We start from the raw sequence: 23,636 nt of genomic DNA, 5'->3' as shown, positions 1-23,636 counted from the left end.
CTTTAATACCCCTTTTATTTAGTACCTTGTTTAAGGACGCTTACAAAGAGAAAAAAAATAACGCTTGCAAAGAGACGCCAAACTTTGGGTCACTTCAATTCTCTTTTAGTCATCCCCATCTTGTGGGTTTCTTTTTTCCATATATTATTTTCTCTTTAATCTGGGCTTCGTATTTCAAATTCAATATTTTTTCCTTTGTTCTTGACGTAAGAATTTTGTTCAAATTTGTTGGTTTCTCTGTAGGAACTTAAATTTAATTCAATGTGAAAGCAAAATAATTGCAAAGACGAAATACAAGGAAGAAACCGATGGTGTTTCATATTTCCTAAAATGCATCGTCTACCGGAGAAATTATTGTGTAATCATAGTTCAGGTAACCCAAGTTCAATTTTGTGTTTTAATCATATATTATAATTAAAAGTCTTTTGCAAGATTTTATTACGTCTATCATATATACCTTTGGTTATTTCTACACGTATTTTTCAGTCTTATTTGTCACGTATCTGCTTCTAATTCTTTTGATGCATATTAATTTTCTCTTTAATCGTGTTTTTAATATCTGAGGTGCAAAATTTTTAATTTCTAATGCTATGATCATACTTCAATTTTTTTTACCTATTGCAAAGATTGAAAGAAATGTTTATTTTGATCAGGCTGCCATCAGTTTGGTTTGGTTATATTGGATCAGGCTAGCGACATAAATTTATGGATCAAAATTGGTTTGAGATAGAATCTGAAGATTGTGTACTCTAAGAATGTGCAAAAATCTCCTTTATATGGATATATATAAAACTATCTTTTAATTTACTTTTGCTTCTTTTGTAGATTTTCTTCATCCCACAAACTAAAGCTTTTTTGAAAAGTGGGAGTGGAGAGAAAAAGAAAACGAGAATTTACAAATAACTGTGCGCAAATAAAATTATCTCTTGAATAAACACACAAAGGTAATATGAAAGACAAATTAAGGAGTAAATTTTATGGGTGGTCATTTAGCTTTGTGTTCATTATCCCAAAGTCACTTTTCTTTTTTTGGTTACGTAAAAGTCATTCAACCTTGTGTTCATTACCCAAAAGTCATTTTTCTTTCTTATGTTACGCAAAAATTATTTTATTATGCTCTAGTTATTACAATAATCACTTTGACCAGATTTTATAAAACTTTCACCTGAAAAATCTATTATGCCCTAGGCATTAAAAATCATCCCATTATGTGATGTCTTATATATTATATACTGTTATAAGAAAAATCAAATTATGGTGGATGTCTACTCTTCATCTATGATCTTCTCAAATGCTTAATGGCATTCAATGACATATTTCTATGTTTAATGATATATTCAATGACATAGTTTTTTTCACTTTTCATGCCTATATAAAGGCCTTGTAATAGATAAGAAAATACACACAATTGAAGAAGAAAATCTCTTCCTTCTCTCTATCTCCATTTCTTGTTCATGTTTTACTAAATTGCTTTTATTTCATAACAACATGTCTTGTTCATATTTTACTAAGTTGCTTTTATTTCATAACACGTTATCAGCACGATGTTCTAACCAATTGAGATTATGTGCTTTAATCGAATTTTATCTTCTTTCAACCAGAGTTAGTCAAATTTCTTTTCGGTCCAGTAAGCTTTACTTTTAAATTTTTATGTCAGCATATGTTTACTAATTCATGTCTAGCTTTGAGTTTACACTTATATGCAATATGACAACATGATAATCAAACCAAAAATCTTAATCTGCATATATGTGTGACACTTAGCTTCAATTATTTTTTTATGCCTACATGGTTAGAAAAGGAAAAGAATTCCTAATACTTGTGTTCCATATATATCTGATTAGAGCACTGTTATTTTCTTATATCAAAAGTAGCTTTAATATTTAGTAAAACTTATTTGTGGATTGAGTAGGATAAGTAGAAAATTATTTTTTACTATTTTAATGATTCATGCCATTAAAATATAATAATAATAATAATAATACTCGTAACTATTTTATTTAATAAGATAAAATATTAGTACAAGAAGTATGTACTATACCAAAATTTTTATTTGTGATAGTTCTTATCAAACTAACACGTTGAATCATTTCTATATGGAAAACATATAGTAGTGGGTAGTAGACAGAGATTTGTCCCCTAATTTTTCTTTGATTCCCTGATTAACCTAAAAGTTCTGCTATATCTCTTTGTTTTTCTAGAGAGTATAATACTTAGTTTCCACAAAAATGTATGGTAACTAGTAGTACTATATTATTCTATTTGATACACTATTTTTCTTTAATGTTTTGGTCATATCACTTTCATCTTGAATTAAGCTTATTGCAGCAAAGACCACATGTGAATTTTCAATATTATTTTATATTTTCATATATCTGTTTGACACTAATTACTTAGCTGATTTGAGTAAACGGAAAGTCTATTGTTGAGAATTATATCCAAATGACATTATGAAGAGTTTAACTCAAAATGTAAGCATTTCTTTCGTATTTGAAATTATTTTTGTCCTTTGCTATTAATGATATCAACTTCAATGAGTTCAAGTCGCAATGAACCATGAGGGTAAGACATCAGGATCAAGTCTTGATGCTCTGTGATGATAAGAGTTAGGTTTGAGTCACAATTCATTATGGCCTAACATGCCTTTATAATGGTAAGATATTAGGTTTGAGTCCCACTATACTATATTGATGATATAATAATGACTAAAGAAAAATAATATATTTTTCATGAAAAGACATGAATATTGCCCCACTTGATTTGCTCCATTCTTGAAGTGAATGTGGTAGTGGCGTATAACAAGTCTAAATGAAGACAAGTGGTTGAATAATGAACGTGGGCGTTCCAAATATCAAAATAATAATAATTATCACTATGATTATAAAAAGAGAACAATAAGGGTTCTCAAAAATAGTCCTTCAAAATGTGAAGGCAATGCTTACCATCAAATTGATATGAAAAATAATAAAGCATGGCATTGATTATGATCCAAAGAGAATGTGACTTGTGATAAGCATTAAGAATGCAGACTCATTCCTAAAGGTGAATGTGGCAATATATGATAAAAGTAATGAATAAAGACATGCAATGCATGATTAGATGAATACTAGACAACTCACCTATGAGGGAGGTTTGAGTGAAATAAAGAGAATAAATATTATTGCGTGGTTACATGAATATGTCATTGGTCGCGTACATGTGATACGCCAAAAATATTTTGATGTGCCTTATAAAAGGTTATTAAAGGCAAAATTAAAGCAAGAAGTGATTTGCTTATGATGATTTTAACCATGATAATTTATTAAGATATGAGTTTTTCCGTAAATGAGACATTTACCATATGAATGGTGTGATAAAAGATTTTGTAGTATAAAAGTTGTTAAGAGCTCCGGAAAAATTAATTTGTTACTACCCGGATGAATAAAATTATTCACGACATTGATATTGTAAAGTCTCAAAAGAAACTTTTTGAGTTTCAAATGTATAAGTCAAAGTGGTTGGCATTTTGAGACTATAAATGAATGAAATATTGAATATCTTCATATTTCTATAATCATAACGGGTAAATATGAAAGATTACCCGATTTTCTTTCTATTTGTACTATACAAATATAAGCATGATGATGAAATCATATGTCATAAGTAAACTAGAGGTTTACTGAAACAAATATTAGTTGGCATGACCGGTTGACCATCTCAGTTCAATTATGATGCGAAAAATTAATTGAGAATTACATTGGCATATATTGAAGAAATATAAGATTCTTCAAGAATTTTCATGTGCTGCTTATTCTCATGATATACCAGTTAAGGTTGGGATTGAATCCCTTGATTTCTAAAACGAATAAAAGGTGATAAATATATGGGCCCAGTCACCTTCCACGTGGACCGTTTACTATTATATGATTTTAATATATACATTTATTCTATGGACACATGTGCATTTGTTATCAACTTGAAGTTTGACTTTTGCAATATTGATTGCTCAAATTATTAGAGCACGGTTCGAGAATATAAACTATGATGATTTATCTTGATAATACTGGTTTAAATCCAAGTTGGTTTAGCAGAAATTGTATGCCTCCAATTATATCTAAACCATTGGTTATGAGAACAAAACTGCCAAAATAAAATTTGGTATGTGGTGTATTATTTAATATACAACTGCACTTGTACGCATCTAGCCAAGTTATGATAAGTTCTCCCTATCACAATCGGTTCAGGGTCAGAAATCAAATAATTTCCATCTAGAAATATGAATGTGCTATATGATTTAATTATTCTACCACAGTGCACAAAGATGGATCCCCAAATAAGGCTAGGGATATGTGTTGGTGATACCAACAATAGGGGAAGAAAATGGGTAGCTGAAATAGTAATGCATGTAATAAATTATTATGAGTACATCTAGATCCTCGTACGACAAAATGTAAACTTGAAGTTCAAGTGATAACTCATTTGTAAAATATTGCCAGGCGTATTTGTTGTCCCAAAGCTAAATGTCATATTCAGCTGCTAATGCTCCAAATAAAATAAAGTTCATAATGAATAGAGTCTATGACATGCGTGAAGCATAATAGACTAATCGGTTCCAAAGATAAAACTCCTTGAAGAAATAGAGGAGCAAATGTTCAAGATGGTCATAATAAAGAGGCAAGTGCTCCAATAGAGCAGCACGACATAACACTTTATAAGACCTCGTGGGAAAGGCTCAGGTACCTAAAAATAATAAGATAAAGAGATCTCAATAAGTTATGTCTTTATTGGGTAATAGTAGAACCGATATAAAATGACCGTCGACGATATTGTTAATATAATGTAGCGCTCAATATTATTAATATTGACGAGGATCTTGAGCTCAAATCTGTCATAAAATTTGGACAGATAAATGATTGGCCAAATAAAAAATACGCAATGAAAATTGATTTCACCTGAAAAATATGAAGTTGGACGGATAGTCCCAACACATGAAAGTATAAAGCCAGTGGAGGTATAAATGTGTTCTTGTGCGGAAAAAAGAAGAAGAAGGTCAAGTTGATAGACATAAAGACGACTTGTGTCACAAGAAGAATTGTAAATATCCTGGCATTGATTATATAGAGACATGTTCTCCTATGGTGGATGTCACCATTTCAGCTTTTAATCTGGCAATACAAGAAAAACGTGATATGCGTATAATGGAAATCATTGAAGGATTTAAATTGTTCTGAAGCATATTAAGGTTTCCAAGAAATTTATTAAATAAAACTTCAAAAATCCTTATACGGATTAAAGCAATCAGGGCGCATGTGGTATAATCTCCTGAGTGAGTACCTGTTGAAAGAAGGGTACACGAATGATTCAATTTGTCCTTGTGTCTTTATAGAAAGATTTGGATCTGAATTAGTTATAATCGTTGTGTATGTTGATGATTTAAATATCATTGAAACTCTTGGGGATCTTCCTAAAGCAGTAGACTGTTTAAAGAAAGAATTTAAAATGAAAGATCTTGGAAAGACAAGATTTTGTCTTGGTCTACAAATTGAGTATATGAAAGATGGAATTTTTGTCATCAATCAGCGTACACTAAAAAGATTTTAAAGCAATTCTATATGGATAAAGCACATCCATTGATTACCCCGATGGTTGTGACATCACTCGATATAAATAAATATCCATTTCGACCTCATGAAAATAATGAAGAGTTTCTTGGTGTTGAAGTACCATATCTTAGTGCAATTGGTGCGCTAATGTATCTTGCTAATACTACAAGGCATGACATAACTTTTTCAGTTAATGTCTTAGCAAGATATAGCCCTGCTCATACAAGAAGACATTGAAATGGAATCAAACACATATTGCGGTATCTAAAAGGGACTACCGATATTGACTTATTTTATAGCAATGATTACAATCCCAATCTTGTTGGTTATGCCGATGCTGGGTATTTATCTGACCCACACATGGCTCAATCTCAAACAGACTATGTATTTACATATGTAGGCACTGTCATATTTTGGCAATCGACTAAGCAATCAATCGTGGCTACTTCATCTAATCATGCTGAGATAATTGCTATTCATGAAGCAAGTCGAGAATGTGTATGGTTGAGGTCTATAATATACCTTATTCAAGACAAATGTCGTTTGAAGTGTGACAAACTACCCACAATATTGTTTGAAGACAATGCAGCATATATAGCCCAATTGAAGGGAGGATTCATAAAAGGGGATAGGACAAAGTAAATTTTACCAAAGTTATTTTTCACACATGATCTTCAAAAGAATGGTGATATCAATGTGCAACAGATCCGTTCAAGTGATAATATGACTGATCTGTTCACCAAATCTCTACCGACGTCAACCTTCAAGAAACTAGTGTACAAGATTGGGAAGCGAAGGCTCAAGGATGTGAATTGATGCTCTCATCAGGGGGAGTTAATACACGTTGTACTCTTTTTCCCTTACAAGATTTTGTCCCACTGGGTTTTCCTTGCAAGGTTTTTAACGAGGCAACCAAAAGGCATATTTCTAAATACGTATACTCTTTTTTCCTTCACTAGGATCTTTTTTCCATAGGGTTTTTTCCTAATAAGGTTTTAACGAGGCACATTATCTATGGATATCCAAGGGGGAGTGTTATAAGAAAAATCAAATTATGGTGGATGTCTACTCTTCCTCCATGATCTTTTCAAATGCTTAATGACATTTAATGACATATTTCTATGCTTAATGACATATTCAATGACATATTTTTCTTCACTTTTCATGCCTATATAAAGGCCTTGTAATAAATAAGAAAATACACACAATTGAAGAAGAAAATCTCTTCCTTCTCTCTATCTCCATTTCTTGTTCATGTTTTACTAAATTGCTTTTATTTCATAACAATATGTCTTGTTCATGTTTTACTAAGTTGCTTTTATTTCATAACATATACTATATAATATATTTTTACCTAGATATTTTACTTATAGTTAAAATGATTATATTGTTTTATTATTACTTTATAATATATCTGTACATTTAATTTTGTCATGACACTCAATTTGTTCAATGAACATATATTGAAACATAAAAATGACAAAAATATTTATTTGAAATAATAAAAACGGATTTAGTTAACAAATGATAGTTTTTTATAGTCAGTACAACTTTAAAAAAAATCAAAGATATTTTTGTTTAATATTAAGTCTATTAAAGCTTTTATCTGTTAATATTATTTTTTTGAAAGTATTAATTTGATGTTTCAGTATGCTAAATGTGGGTATTTTCTTTATTTGATTAATGAATATAGCTTGACTGATAAATCTGTGATCTATAGTTTTATAATTTTCGTTAAAAATATTTTATTAGGTATGGTTAAGAATGTTGACGTGAGATTTATTCACAGTAATATTACTGACAAATTTAATAATGCTACCTTTATATCTTGAAAATTAGCATTAAGGAAAAATTAAATGTCGAATATATTATAAAAATAATAAATCAAATAGTATTAAGTTATTTTAATTATAAGTAAAATATCTAGGTAAAAATATATTATACAGTATATAATAAAAAAGGTATTACATAAATAGGAGGATTTATAATGTCAAGGGCGTAATAGTCTTTTCAGTTGAAAGTTTTATAAATTTTGGTCAAAGTGACTATTGCGATAACTAGAGCATAGTAAAATATTTTTTGTGTAACAAGAAAAAAAATGTGATTTTTGGGTAATGAACACAAAGTTGAATGACTTTTACGTAAAAGAAAAGAAAAAAAATGACGTTAAGATAATGAACATAAAGTTGAAAGAATCACAAAAATTGGGGGATAAAAGAAGTTAATGTGAGTTTGAAACGGTAAGTGCAAGAAGATATCTTAGTTATTTTGATCCCTCCATTTCTCATAAAAATTTTAAGGTAAAAAGAAAATTTAATTACCTTAAGTCTAGGAGTTTATGTTTGCTATATTTTGACGTAAAAAGGAAATAAAACATGGTGTAAATGTTATATTTGAGTTCCTTAATACATTACATAAATAGTAATGTACTCAATTTTGCAAATGCCTGTAAGCTTTTTCCAAATGAATGATGGATTCTCATGTAAACTATGATATTTATTTATTTTAATAACTAAGTTAAGCCTTAAATTTATTTTATTTTATGGAAGTAATTATATCCTTTCTTTTTATGCTTTGACCCCATACAGGATTACTCCTCTCTCTAAGGAATAAGCAAAGAAACCACCTCTACAGCTTACCAAACAACTTCCCAAATTCCTCCAAAGCCGCCAGACATCGCAACCAATAACCCCATTAATGGAGAATCAAGGGTCAATCCTAGTTTGCCTACTCAGGATGCCCCCTCCTTCAAAGACAAATTACTCGCGGACACTAACCTACACAATATCACAATTCAGTTTGAAGCTTTTCCCACTAAGCCTACTCGCCAAGAAGCACAATCACCAGAGCCTATGGATTGTAACGCGCGTGATATAGATACAATAAATGAAGGTTATAGTGTTAGCCTATCATCCAAAGATCTACAACGCATTTATCATACTTGGAAACACTCGGTCATCATAAAACTCATGGAAAAACGTATTGTATACCACTACCTAAGGAGGAAAGTCCAAGAACAATGGAAGATTACAGAAAATTTCACATTAATTGACTTAGGTGCAGATTATTACATTGCAAAGTTTACTAAGGAAGAAAATTTAGCCAAAGTCTTGAACCAGGGTCCGTGGTTTATTAATGGGCATTTTCTCTTAGTGTAAAAGTAGGAGCAAAACTTCGTGGCAACAGAAGCTAAGCCACTCCATACAACCATCTGGGTTCGCCTCCCACATCTCCCTACTGAGTTCTATGATGGTGTGGTCCTTCGAAAAATTGGGAACACAATTGGAAGATTATTAAAAGTTGATGCATGCACATCGGCAACCCTAAGAGGTCATTATGCTAGGCTTTGTGTGAAAATTTCCATGGACCAGCCAGTTAAAACATTTATATTTATTGGGTCGCATAAGCAGTCCATTCTTTATCAGGGAGAAAACTTCCTATGTAAGAAATGTGGAAGACTTGGACACATTAATCTCCATTGTCCCTACTCTATGTTATTAAAAAGTCCAAACGTCCAGGAACAACAGAATTCTTAGGTAATGCAACAACAGCCAAGTGGAGAAGAATGGCAAACACTTTCCTTCAACAAGGCAAAAAATAAAGGCACACGATCACAACCAGTCAATGACTTAACAACCCCATGTATTAATGTTAAAATCTTCAATGCAGATACAAGTAAGTTTCTCCAAACTCAGAAATTAAAATTTATTGAAAAAGATCCTAAGGATAAGTCTGTCAAAATTAAAGGTTCTTATCATAATCATGCCTCTAATAACTTTGGTAATCCACTGTATACCAATAACAAATTCTCCTCCCTAGAAAATCCGCCAACAGTTTCCACTAATGACATCAAACCAATGGCAATTAAGGAAATATCTGACCGATGCATGAAAGCTACGCTTAACACATCTAATACTAACTGCCTACATGTGGCAAACACTACTAACTCAAGCCCCTATACGATACAATCTTTAGATAAAAAACAGCTTAGTAGTAATCTATTGGATGTTAAAATTCTTAATAAAAAATAGGACGCCAACACATCATGCCTATTAACCCAATCAAAAATTCACAAAACCCACTGCCCTACTAGTGTGCAACCACCCCCATTGGATAAGACTCCTATCAACCCTAACACATTCCTCAAACACCTATCCAGTGAGATACTAGAAACGAAACAAATGGATATAACCCTAGAACATGTGGCAACTACAAGATCTTCTTCTAATCATGCTAAAACCCTTACGCTTCCCCACTCTTCTCCCATGCAATTAGAACTTACTCCTATAAAGTTGCCTACTGCCTCTCCCACCATCAAGCACACTGATAGAATATCCCAATCTATAAGTCCTAAAGAGCCTTAATATGTCGAGATTACCTTACTCTCTGAGAAGAAGAAACATGCTAATCCAAGTTCTTCTCCAATCACCAAGAACAACTATGAACAACCTCCCTCCCTTCCCTCCTCATCTGCCAAACTCAACGATTTACTACACATCTCCTCCACTACCCTCAAACTACCAGCCCCTATCTTGGATGGAAGCAGGGCTAATGAGCTTTGCGATCTCATTCAACATGGAGATTAATGGCCAGGATATTGTCCTAGTAATCCTGAATACTCCATATCTTACACAGCTAATATCGGAAGGAGTGAGATTATGTATGAACAACTACATGAATCAAACATGGATGAACAATGTGTTACAACCCCTGGCACCAACCATGAATCACAACCTGATCCAAGCTATGCAAAATCATTGGAACCTACCTCCCCGTGCGAACCCACAAATTCCAATGACCCTCCCTTTGGACCTTATCTTCTTCCTACCAGAGGAGATATCCCAAATCATCTCCATACTCATACCATGGGATACCCATGCAAATCAAACTCACCCCAACTTGCATGCCAATATCCTAAATCAGATGGAAGCCAACCCCTCTCACAACGATCAAGGACAAGCAGGAAATCCAATATAGGGGGAGGAAGAGATGAAGCTTCTAAACATGGAATCGAGTGTGGAATTTGCAAGCCTAAATGAGGTAAAGGTACTACTCTTCAAGGAGATATTGAGCAAAAAGTTCATATTCAGCGGTCCTCCCTCAATGTACAAATGCTCCATGGACTTAAGGCCACCAAGGAATCCAATAGTGGGTTCCCATGCAATGATCTTAGTCCCTTGCAGAAGGACCAACCCCAATTTCACTATGGAGGAGAAGATGACCTCGAACCACCAAGAATCATTAAGGATGAATAGAGCCACAAACATCATCTTTTGGAACGTTTGTGGAGCAAACAATGATGATTTCCGTCGAAACTTTAGGAAAATCATTGACACCCACAAGCCTTGCTTAATAGCACTACTGGAGACTAGAATGGGCTTTTATGCAACCCTGCTAAATGACTTCAACTTCACAGAGATGATTGAGTTGCCTGCTGAAGGTCAAGCTGGAGGTTTGGTCATTCTCTACGATCACAAAGTAGTCATTGTTAATAACTTTACTAGGAGGTGCCAGGAAATTCATGCTATGATTGAGGTACTCCCCTTTCGCTTTTCTTGGCTCCTTAGCACTGTCTATGCCAACACTAATATTTATGATAGAGAAACCATGTGGCATTACTTAGAAAATATTTCTAACTCCTTTAACAGAGCTTGGTTAGTAGGAGGAGATTTAAATGATATAACCATGATATCCGAAAAGTTTAGAGATAGGAAGGTTAGCCACTCTAGAACCTCTAGGATTTGGAACCATATTAATAATTGTAGACTAGTCGATTTAGGCTACATGGGCTGTAAGTATACGTGGTCTAACCATAGGAAAAGACGCAAAGGTTTGATTATGAAAAGATTGGATAGATTCCTAGCTAATGAAGAATGGTTAAACCTCTTCCCTGGATCCTCAGTAACCCACCTGCCAAAAACCTACTCGGATCATAACCCATTAATCCTTAAACTTAACTCCTTCACACCTATCCCACCACAAAAGTCCTTCAAGTTAGAGAATATTTGGTATACACACCCCGACTTTATCAATAGAGTCCAATCAACCTAGGTTAATAATAACTTCAAGTCGGCCATGCATAACTTTGCCCTAAATATTAGAGATTGGAGTAAGAATACTTTTGGAGATATCTTTAGGGAAAAAAAGAAAATTTTGGCTAGACTATATGGTATTCAATGCTCCCCTTAATATGGTACTAACACGTTCCTTCAGAACCTGGAAATATCCTTACAAAAAGACTACAATAATTACTTGAAATTAGAGGAAGATTATTGGAAGCTTAGATCTAGGATCTCATGGCTCAATGATAGAGATGCAAACACTAGATTTTTTCACATTTGTGCCTTCAATAGATGAAGAAGGAACTATATTAGCTTCTTCAAAGATAATTTAGGGAATTGGATTGACAACCACAATGATATCTTGCTACATGCACAAAATTATTTTGAAGAAGTTTTTACTACTTCCCACTATCATTCTAAAAATCGTAACCTCCCAATTAGTTTTGACTCTTTAGATATATCTTCACTTGACAGACCCCTCAATGATAGTGAGATTAGCAAAGCCTTATTCTCTTTCAAACCCTTTAAAGCTCCAGGTCCAGACGGACTTCACCCCTTCTTCTACCAAAAATATTGGAAAATAGTTGGCCCTAGTGTTATTAATTTCTTCCATGAAATATTTAGCTCTCACTGTATTCTGCCGGAAATAAATAGTACCTACATATGCCTCATTCCTAAATTCTCCAATGCCAACAATCTAAAAAGTTTTAGACCTATCAGCCTTTGTAATACCATTTACAAAGTTATTACTAAAATCATCACTAACATACTAAAACCCTTTCTGGAAAAAATCATTAGCCCATTCCAAGCTAGTTTCCTTACAAACAGGCGTGATAGTGATAACGCTATCCTAATCCAAGAAATTATGAATAACTTCAAGAAGAGTGCCAGTAAGAAAAGTAAAATGATCCTCAAACTAGATTTGGAAAAAGCTTTCGACAAACTTGAGTGGTCATTCATTTACAAAACACTCTTGTACTTTAAATTCCCCCCAAAAATTATCTCTCTCATAATGTCGTGTATCTCAACTAGTTCTATGGCTATGCTTGTGAATGGCTCAAGCACCAACTATTTCAATCCAAGTCGTGGGATTAGGCAAGGTGACCCTATGTCACCCTATATCTTCATTCTCTGTATGGAGATGTTTACTAGATATATCAATCATTAAGTAGATATTAATATGTGGGACCCTATCACTCTCTCAACGAATGGTATGTCCCTCTACCACATCTTTTTTGCAGACAACCTTATGTTAATGAGCCATATAAATAGGAAGTCCTGTAATATTATTCTCTTAGGACTAAAAATCTTTTGTAATATGTCAAGGCAGACCATTAACCTCGCAAAGTCAAAATTTATCTTCTCAAAAAACTGCTCTAACACATGCATTAACAACATCTCTAACTTGTTTAGAATAAAGAGTAGTGACTCCTTTGAAAAATACCTGGGATTCCCTATTATTAATTCAAATCCAAAAGCAAAAGACTTCCATTATGTTCTAGACAACATGAGTTCTTGACTAGCCATTTGGAAGTTTAACTACTTAAACATCGCAGGTAGAACCACTCTAGCATTATCCACACTTGCGAGTATTCCTAGTCACGTCATGCAATACACCCTCCTTCCCATTAGAATCCTTAATTCCATCGATAAAATTCAAAGGAATTTCATATGGGGTACCACTGACTCCAAAAAGAAGCTTCACCTTCTTAGCTGGGATACAATCACCTCAGACAAAAATAAAGGAGGGCTAGGTCTTCTAAAAGCCAAATCGAAAAATATCGCTCTACTAACTAGTATGGCTTGGAGGTTGCTAAACAATCCACAAGCCCCATGGGCAAGACTCCTTATCCAAACCTACATCACAAACAAAAGAAAAAACCACTCCTACACTCGGAAGAGCATTCTTAAAGGATGGCACATTTGTAACAAAGGAACCCTTTGGTCTATACAAAAAAATTCCACCCTTTATATTTGGGATGCCAGATGGATCCCCAATACACCCCACCTCAGAAGATGCATAGAGGGCCCCCCTTAACAAAAACGATCAAACAACAAAAGTCGGTGATCTTATTATTAACTATTCTTGGTCATTAGAAAAGCTTTGCTTTGAACTACCCCAGATATTACTAGCAATATTATCTCTATTACCATCCCTATTAACCGCCCCTACGACTGTCCCACATGGGAACCAAATAGTGAAGGTAACTTTTCTACGGCCTCCTGTTACACTCTACTAGATAATCCTACTCCCTCACCTAGAAGCTTTAAATGGATTTGGAATACTCATTGTTCCAATAAAATAAAAACAATTCTCTGGAAATGCTATCACAATAGGCTACCCTCCCGCTCCTATCTTTACCATTGGTATGAATGTAGATAAAGGGTGCACTATTTGCAGGTCAGGTGAAGAGGACCTACCTCATATTTTTCTCCACTGTGGTATAGTAAAAAACTTCTGGTATTCCTTTAACTGGGATAGTACTGCTGCCATCTTCAATAACCATGACTGGGTGGATGTTATTAGATATAGTAACCTTAGTGTTCCCTCACATAGGATAAATTGGAGTTATTTATTTCCCTTTATCTTATGGAATCTTTGGTTAAACAGAAACTACAGTATATATAGAAAACAATTCCAAAAGAGATATTTCTATCCCTTACATTACTAACCAAGCTACTGAATACTACTACCTTACTAATAGGGAAAGTAATCATGAAAGAAAAGTCAGTTGTAATACGAACTGAAGAAAACCTCAAGCTGGCTGGTTTAAACTAAACTTTGACGGGGCATACAAACAAACGGCCAGCGGAATAGGTGGCGTTATACGTGATCATAACGGCCACTGAATTATGGGTTTTAGCATGAAGGTGCAAGCTGTTTCCTGTATTCATGCAGAACTCCTGGCACAACATCAAAGTTTGGAATTTGCCTTGGGAAAAACAAAATTCCAATTGAAATCGAAATTGACTCAACCCAGGTAATAAACCTACTTGAAAATGGCCATTCAACTTACGACTCTCCCTTACATAATTGCAGGTGGTTGATATCCGTGAAGGAGAAGGAACTAGTAGTCCGGCATAATTTCAGGCAGAGGAATGAAGTAGCAGACCTGCTGGCAAAGGAAGCTGCCAAGCAGACCCTCATAAATAAGCTCACATGTTTTGTTAACTCCCCACCCTTTGTCGTGGCCAGGATGCTGGCGGACAAGGATGGAGGTTCTTGTAGGAAATTAGTGCTTGAAAGCACGTGTAGAACCCTTGCAAAGCTAGGTAATCTGAATGTCGTAGACGGCATCTCTGCTATGTGTAATGATCCCTTGGATCCTTTGAACAATGTTTCGTAGTATTGAATAAAATATCTACTAAAAAAAAGCCTTAAATTTCTTTTCCATCTTTAAATTTCTAACTTAAAACTTCATTTTCTGATTCATTACTGATTGATTTAATAACATGTCAATGTATGTCTTTCTTTTAATTTATTTGTTTAAAGTAAAACATTCAATTACACTTTGTCAGGTTCATAATATAAAAGCATTGTGATGATCAAATTTAGTAGATATATCAATAATTTGGTAGTACTTTTAATGTTGTTGTACTCTAGATGCATCGTGAACTAAAATCTTAATTTAACAGGTGACACCCACTTGGTTAGACCTTTTAGTTTACCATGGTAATGAGAAAGTCATAGTTGTGCTATAACGATTTTAAATTATTATATATTTTGTGGAGATGAAGCATTACTATGAATCGGTAAGGACCGGAAGTGTCAATGTTTTAGCGTAGTTCCTGTTAAAAGGTTAATAGTAAAACTTTTATATACTTTTATGTTCAGCCCAAAATTCAAGAAGGCAATAACATACTTTCAAGAGGTAGAGAGTTTCCCCTAACAAAAAGAAAGGCTTTGTTTCTGGTATTGGGTTACCTGATTGATTGTCTGATGTTAATAGCCCATCCATTAAAAGATACAAATGTATTTGATGTCAAGGAGTTGTTGGTTGAAAATGGAGTCGGGTTCACAATTTTTATTGAAAATCTCCTGGAATTCCTTTTTGGCTTCTCTACGTATAAAATTTGTTGAAGATTAGTATATTATTCGGAAAATACTTTTTTTAATATAAGTTATATGGGTCAAAAATTAACTTAGTTATGCTTAGACCATATTAGTATTAAGAGGGCCTTCGAGAGTTTCCACGTATCCTCAGTATGACTTCAGCAAGAGGCGAATTCAAGGTCGAAGTGATCTAGTGAGAGATGAAGGATTTGGCCGAGGAGTCATCACAGGTCGAGGCCGAGGATGAGCGCTCCTCTTAAAAGGGAATAATAACAGCTAGTTTTAGATACGACTTCAGAGAGAATATTCTCTAGATTCCTATTAGGGTTTTTAGATTTATGTTCCCTTATAAATAAAAAAGAGAGATAGTTATGGGGGATGAGATATTCACTTATAAGAGAACACATTGACTTTCTCTATAGAATCTTGCTTTATTGCATACATACAAAATATACATTTTTCTTAAGATTCTTGCCTAACCTTTCCACACGATCCAAGAACAATCTGAATATTCAAAGGCTCATCAATCATTCATCATTGTCAGAAAGAATATTCACGGATCTCACCCTTTTCGGGTGACTCGCATGTTCTTATTTAAGTTATTTATTACTATTTGTTATTATTTAATGATATCCATTCCTTTTTAGGTCCTTGAATATTGCTAGTGTTATCAACATTTATTGTTAATTAGATAATATACGTATTATCTTACTATAAAATCAGTTAACATATTTTTTGGACATTAATATTGGCTAAGATTGACTCTATTTAATTAAATCTAATTGTCTAAACCCAGATCTAAATTTTGGGTCAAACAGTTTGGCGCCTTCTGTGGGGACCTGTTAGCTAATCTTTTAGTTTACATTAGATCTACAACTCACGTGATTTGCTAACCTAAAAAATCGTAAAGTTTTTGTAACGACCCGATCGGTCGTTTTGGGCATTTATACTCCTTTCTACTATTTGAAGTCTTGAATATCTTCACACGATGTATTATGACTTGTGTGAATTGTCGGTTTTGATTTTCAGGTATTTCAGAGTTAGTTTGGAAGAATGAAATCCAAGGTTTAAAGCTTAGGTTAAAATGGTCACTAGATGTCGACTTATGTGTAAACGGCCCCGGAATAGAGTTTTGATAATTTCAATAGCTCAGTATGGTGATTTTGGACTTAGGAGCATGTCCGAAAAATTATTTGGAAGTCCGTAGTGGAATTTGGCTTTAAATGGCGAAAATTGAATTTTTCGGGAAGTTTGACCGAGGAGTTGACTTTTTGGTATCGGGGTCGGAATCCAGTTCTGAAAATTTTCATAGCTCAGTTATGTCATTTATGACTTGTGTGCAAATATTTGAAGTCATTCCAGATTGATTTGATATGTTTCGGCATAACATATAAAATTTAAAAGTTCAAAGTTCATAGATTTTGATTTGTGGTGTGATTCGTCATTTTGATATTGTTTGATGTGATTTGAGGCCTTGAGTCGGTCCGTGTTATGTTATGAAACTTGTTGGTATATTTGAACGGGATCCCGAGTGGCTCGGTGAGTTTCGGGGTGAGTTTTGAGCGATGTCTGGATATTTCGGCACTCGGATATTGTTCTGGAACGTTGAAAGTGCGGACCACACAATTTCATGTGCCGAGGCACATTTTTGAGTGTTGTAGCAGATGAAAATATGCGGATAGCAGAAGAAAAATGCGGACCGCATAATTTTGTCTGCGGCCGCACTTCAGGGGGTTCTGCAGGTTCGATAGTCCGACATCAGAGGCTTATATATTTTAATACACAACGAATTTGGAGATGATTCAAAAATAATTGTAGCCCTTTGAATCTAGTTTCTAGAAAGGTATAGCATTATTCATTTGGATATTTGTACAGCAAGTTATGGGTATGTTATTAAAGCCTGGTAGTGTAGAGTGTTGAAGTGCGACCGCAGAACCTGGAATGTGCAGACCGCACAAAACTTGTGCGGTCAGCACAATGAGGAGTCAGATTGTGTATTATAAAACCAAGGGTTTGGGTATTATTTGACATTTGAACTTTGGGAGCTCGGTTTGTGGCGATTTTTTGTAGAATTTTCAAGCAATTCATCGGGGTAAGTGATTCTAACTTAGATTTGGTTAATATATACGAATATATCATCGTTTTCATCATTCAATTAGTAGTTTGAGATGGAAATTTGAGGAAAAATTGTAGAAATTTCATAAAATGAATTTTTGGAATTTGAATGTCGATTCGAAGTCGAATTTTAATGAAACTAGTATGGTTGGACTCGTAATTGAATGGGTTATCGGATTTTATAATGTTTCATCGTATTTCGAGATGTGGGCCCTACGGGCAATATTTGGAGTGTAATTTCGTATTTTTTGGAAAAATATTAGTATTTTGATATGGAATTAATTCATATAATTGTGTGGACTTAATCAAATTAATTGTGACTAGATTCGAGCCGTTTGAAAGTTGATATGCGCATAATGGAATTTCTGGTGCATTATTTAGCTTCCACGATATTGGATTCGACTTGTTCGAGGTAAGTAACTCTTCTAATCTTGGAGCCGAGGGTATGAACCCTGAATATACGTATTATGTGAATTGTTTGGAGGTGACGCACATGCTAGGTGACGGGCGTGTGGGCGTGCACTATAGAAATTGTGACGTAATTGGTTCCGTGGAATTTTGTAGTCAAATAATCTTGGCATTTTCTATGTAGTTTTATGTGTTAAAGAAATTGAGCTGAGAATCATATTAAAAATTATGCTGAGGCTATGTTCCAGTATTATTGAGACCCACAGAGGTCATATTACTATTAAATTATTTATTTAAATTGAAATTTCATACTTAGTCATGTTCATTCATTTCATATCATCTCTCAGTCTTTGTTACTATTTATTGATTCATCATATCATCATTTTGGGCTGATTTTCATGACATTGTGAGCCTGAGAGACTGGAGAGATTTATGACTGAGTGAGGCCGAGGGCCTGATTGTAAGGATGATTATAAGATCGGGTTGCACTCCGCAGCAGGCCATATTGGCTTTATATATATATATATATATATATATATATATATATATATATATATATGGGATCGGATTTCACGCCGCAATATGGTTGACTGATTTATTCCATGATTGGCTTGTTATAGCTCTTGGGCTGAAGGAGCTCATCCGGAGTCTGTATACACCCCTAGTGAGCGCAGTTACCTACTGAGTGCGAGTGCCGAGTGATTTAGGAGGATTGAGTGACTGTGAGGCATGAGTGACTGTGAGGACTAGGTGACTGCGAGGACTGAGTGACTGGGAGGATTGAATGATTGAGAGGATTGAGTGAAATGATACTCTGAGTGTATGCATATGATTTCATCTCTGAGATACATCGCATTGAAATGCACATATGACATACAGGCATAGAGATGCATTTTCCTCATGTTGTACAGTATCACATCATTCATGATTTCTCACACATGTTGACAGATGGGCATATTGTTGCATTTATTTTACACGGGTTATCTGAAAAAGAAATGAAATATCTCATTTATTATTGAAAGGATTTGGGGAAAATTATTATTTTCAAACTTATTCATATTTTTGGCAACTCTAGTAAACGATCTAGGTTTTCATTGATGTACTTGAAAGGCAGAACTATTTTCAGAAATCATGTTTTTGTTGAGCATTTGATTGTTGAGTTACTTCTGGTCTTACTTGTTTACGTTGTTATGGACTGTTGTGGACTATTGATTTTGGACCCGACCTTGGTAAAAGCTCGTCACTACTTTTAACCTAAGGTTAGGTTTGTTACTTATTGAGTACATGGGGTAGGTTGTACTCATACTACACTTCTGCACCTTGCGTGCAGATGTTGGTTGTTGATGTTGTTGTGTTCGTTGGGAGCTGGATTTGAAGGTGTACCTGCGTTTCGGATGTAGCTGCCTCTTGTACATGGTAGCCTTAGATTCATAAAACTCTGTTTATGTACTTTTCAAACAGATGATGTATTTATTTCATACCAGCTTTGTAAACTCTATTCTTAGAAGCTCATGATTTGTACTACCAGTCCTTGGGGAATGTATAAGATTTAGATTATTTTTTTTTACTTAATTGTCTTGTTAAATTACATTAGAATTGGATAGTGAATAGTTGGCTTACCTAACGGGTTAGGTTAGGTGCCATCACGACTAGTTGGATTTTGGGTCGTGACCGGTGGTATCAGAGCTCTAGGTTCATAGGTTCTATGAGTCATGAGCAAGTGTCTAGTAGAGTCTTGCGGATTGGTATGATGGCGTCCATACTTATTTTCGAGAGGCTACAGGGCATTTAGGATATATACTTCCCATCTTTCTTTACTTATCGTGCGGAATTGATTCGGCTTGAGACATAACTCTTTGAATTCCTTCCATGCATTCGTATGCACACATGGGCGCTCAGTATCAGTTGTGTCTCACTGGCTTGTGATTCCATGAACAAGATTCAAGATGAGTATTCTGCATTTTGTTGATGGGCCAGTCTGGAGGACTTGAGATCGGAGTTAGACTGCAGCTTAAGCTCGGTAGTTTCGGTTGTGAGAACCTGTGCAATTGGACTTATGTGTTCAGTAGTATTCCTATGAGTGGAATTTGTGGCTCGATGAGCGGTTGAATGACTATATGATAAGTATGATGTGAATGCGGGATGTGTTCAGATAGGTTGAATGAGACAAATAAATTTTTCTCATGACTCAATAGTTTGTTATTGGGTACTTGATTCCTGTTTTAATGTGACATACAATCTTGAGTTGTGAGTGCGTTGAGGGATCTGTCATGTTGTTTAATTGTGGAGCGAATTAGATTTTTATGTCGTCTTAATGAGATCAAACTGAGAAATATTAAGTGATTCTGTGGTAATTGTGGCTGCGAAGGGTATAGCAATATTCCAATCTGAGGCTAAGCAGGTGGGTTATCTCCTGTGGAGTAATCTAAGCAGGTGTGTTCCTTATAATGTTGAGATTTGAATTTGAAGCTGGTTGAGAAAATTGACTTGACTGTCAAGAGAATGAATGCGAGATTAGCGGATGATTGAGGTATTTCATGCTTGGTGTTGCATGGGTCTGAGAAGAATTTTAGTTGAACTGACTGCGGTATTATGGCAGTAATAGAGTATGTGTATTGTGAGTTATGAAATGTTTTAATCTATGGCTTTGAGCCAAGTGGGGGAGCCTGCTATTGACAATTCAATTTCATGGTTAAATATAAAGGTTTAGTTTTGGGCTGAGGCATACTGGTGGGTTAGTTATGACTTGCAGAGGTTGAGATCGAGGATGACTCGGATAAGGAAATTTCAAGATACGGGTTATATTGCGCTTTATGAGTATATAAAAAAAATCGTGGGATAGGTGAGTTGTTATTTGTGAATAATGTAGTGCGTACGGAGTAGGAATTTGATAGGTGGTATTAAAGTAGAGTTACTTCTTTGAGTGTTGTTATGCTAATGGGGCACGTGTCTTTTGGCCCATTTGGACGGTGTAATTTGGATTTTAACAAAGGGGGTGACTCTCGAGAAAGTTCTAATGGATTCAAGATTAATATGTAACAATTGAGATTTTTTGGCGGATTTGTTTATGACTAAAATCTGAGATTTATGTTGGATGGTGTCGAGACTTGTAATATTTTTGTATATTATTATGGATTTTATATTTTGGTATCAGGAAGGTGAATGAAACAGCCTTAGACTCAAATAAGGTATTTTCAGAGTGGGTGTTTTGGTTGTTGTATTTATAGGGGTAATTATGATGTGGTGAGACTCTACAGATGTTTCGGTGGCAATATCTAGGGTTTTGGTGACCTACGTGGTTTGGTCGAGTTAGAGGAATTTAGTTCTAATAGCTTGGTTATGTGCAGATAGATTTCAAAGTGTTCTTGATGGTTTCTACTATGGTTTGAACCGAATATTTTCTACTGGTGTGGGAAACGTGTTGTGTATTGTGATTTCCTCCTGGAAGGAAGCAAGAGGAAGGTCTCTAACTAACTAGATATGTAATTTGCTGGTGACCCAGAGTTGATAATGAGATTCTTGTGCTTTTCACATGATGGCAAGATAGATGTTATGTGTTGTGCGGATGTTAGATTTACATGTACAAGGTGGCAGTTCAGTCTTGAAGAGAAGGTAACGAATGTTGTACAACATGGGCGGTTCCAAATAATTAGATGAATACTATTACTACTTGGTGTTGTATGAGAAAGGTGCGGATTTCAAAAGGCGCATTGTATTTTGACTTACAGATGTATAATTAGTATTGTGATACTCACATAGTTGATAAACTGCTGATATTCAAATTATTGCTATGTGGCACAGACGAATTATGAAGATTTCCTCGTGGTATGATCGTGTATGAAAAATGAGTTAGTCATTCTAGTAATGGTGTTGGGATCAGTTACGGTGATTCATGTGTTCGATAAATTTGGAGACTAGGAGTTCTCAGAAGTATATTGTTTCGGGTTGCGACCTATTTGAGGTGATTATTGTATTTTAACTCAGTGGAGGCACTAGTTGCATTAATTCTTAGTGAATTTTACGCGCTATGAGTGCGCACATATGTGAGTTTGAGCCCATGTGCGGGCATCGGGGCAAGTATTCATACTCAGAAGAGTGTTTAGGCTATAATATGCCTAGAGTTGACCATTAAGCATAAAGTTATAACGTTTCTCATATTCTTACCTTTGTGAGAACTAACTGGGCTATACTTGAGGTTACAAAGAAGATAATCCCCTGAATAAAGGGGGGTAGTTACTATTTCTGCATTAAATTGCCGATTTGAAGTGTGATAGCAGACTTTGCACATGCTTACACTATGGCGTGTTATTTATACCAGTCCAGGAGCATGAGAATCTTATTTCATTATCATATACAAGTGTACTTGTTTAATTGCTCATGTATGATATGCTGGGACTGGAGGCATGTGACCATGCCAGGCGATTCATATTATTGGCACGTGAGTTGTCCGTGCCGTGTGTGGAAATTTTATTTCTATGATAATTTATCTGATTCATTAATTTCATTCCTCTACAATTGTGCACATGCGCCTACTATTATCCTCTTCACAAAATTTGAGGAGTTGGTTGTAATATTGTGGTTGTGGTGGTGCTTGTTGAACTTGCAATATGATTCTCTTCCTTGAGACATCTCCCATATTTGGGTACACGGATTGCGCAGTGGTGGCTGGAGTTATATTGATGTGGCATGTCAGTGGGATAGTTGTGTTTAATAATATATGGTCATTGGACCTAGAATGGGTACTACCAGATTTTTATTACGGTATATTAGGAGGATATATTGAAAGTCGTCTTAGAAGGTGATTATGATTCTGGTTGGGGCGAGAAAGCTCCATGACTTGTTGATCTGATAAGGGGTCATGAGATTCCGTGTAGGGGTGTTCAAAACCGAACCGAAATCGAAAACTGAACCGAAACCGAAGCTTAATGGCTTATTGGTATCGGGTTAACGGTTTAACGGACGAGGAACAGATTGAAATTTTTATTAACGGCTTATCGATTTGGGGGCGGATTATTTAATTTTCTTAACGGATAATCCGTTAACCCATTAAGAATATATATATATATATAAAATTTAGCAGATGCAGAAAGAAGGGGTGAAACTAGATACTTTTCTTCTTAACAACATGCTCAACTTGTATGGTCGTATTGGTCAGTTTTCAAAAATAGAAGAACTCTTAACTGTCATCGAAGCTGGACCTTATGTAGCCGATATCAGCACCTACAATATCCTGATCAATGCATATGGACGATCAGGATTTATCAAAAAAATGGAAGAGATTTTCCAATCACTTCCTGCAAAGAACTTGAAGCCATATGTGGTTACTTGGACTTCCAGACTTGGAGCATACTCTAAAAAGAAACAGTACCAAAGATGCTTATAAATATTCATGGAAATGATCGATGAAGGTTTCTA

The 23,636-nt window shown here is 34.8% G+C and overlaps 1 protein-coding gene across 2 annotated transcripts; it reads left to right on the top strand.

Moving 5' to 3' along the window:
- On the top strand, positions 1–15,038 carry LOC138896905 (uncharacterized). Of its 2 annotated transcripts, none has more exons than XR_011410465.1 (3): positions 1–122; positions 244–373; positions 14,685–15,038. XR_011410465.1 is itself a non-coding variant. In XM_070182511.1 (3 exons), the coding sequence occupies exon 3, from the start codon at positions 10,572–10,574 to the stop codon at positions 11,631–11,633; it is 1,062 nt and encodes a 353-aa protein (XP_070038612.1). In that variant the 5' UTR covers positions 1–122; positions 244–373; positions 8,171–10,571; the 3' UTR covers positions 11,634–13,031. The 2 variants fall into 2 exon arrangements, 1 of the variants encoding a protein (XP_070038612.1); XM_070182511.1 differs by lacking the exon at positions 14,685–15,038 and adding an exon at positions 8,171–13,031.
- Positions 15,039–23,636: the final 8,598 nt, after the last annotated feature.

This window comes from Nicotiana tomentosiformis, chromosome 8 (assembly GCF_000390325.3).
Source record: "Nicotiana tomentosiformis chromosome 8, ASM39032v3, whole genome shotgun sequence".
In the NCBI taxonomy this organism is placed as follows: domain Eukaryota; kingdom Viridiplantae; phylum Streptophyta; class Magnoliopsida; order Solanales; family Solanaceae; genus Nicotiana; species Nicotiana tomentosiformis.
This window is presented reverse-complemented; position numbering and strand designations above follow the sequence as displayed.

Excerpts from the sequence above, each read along its gene's own strand:
- LOC138896905 (XM_070182511.1), top strand. The coding sequence starts at position 10,572 with ATGAAGCTTCTAAACATGGAATCGAGTGTGGAATTTGCAAGCCTAAAT.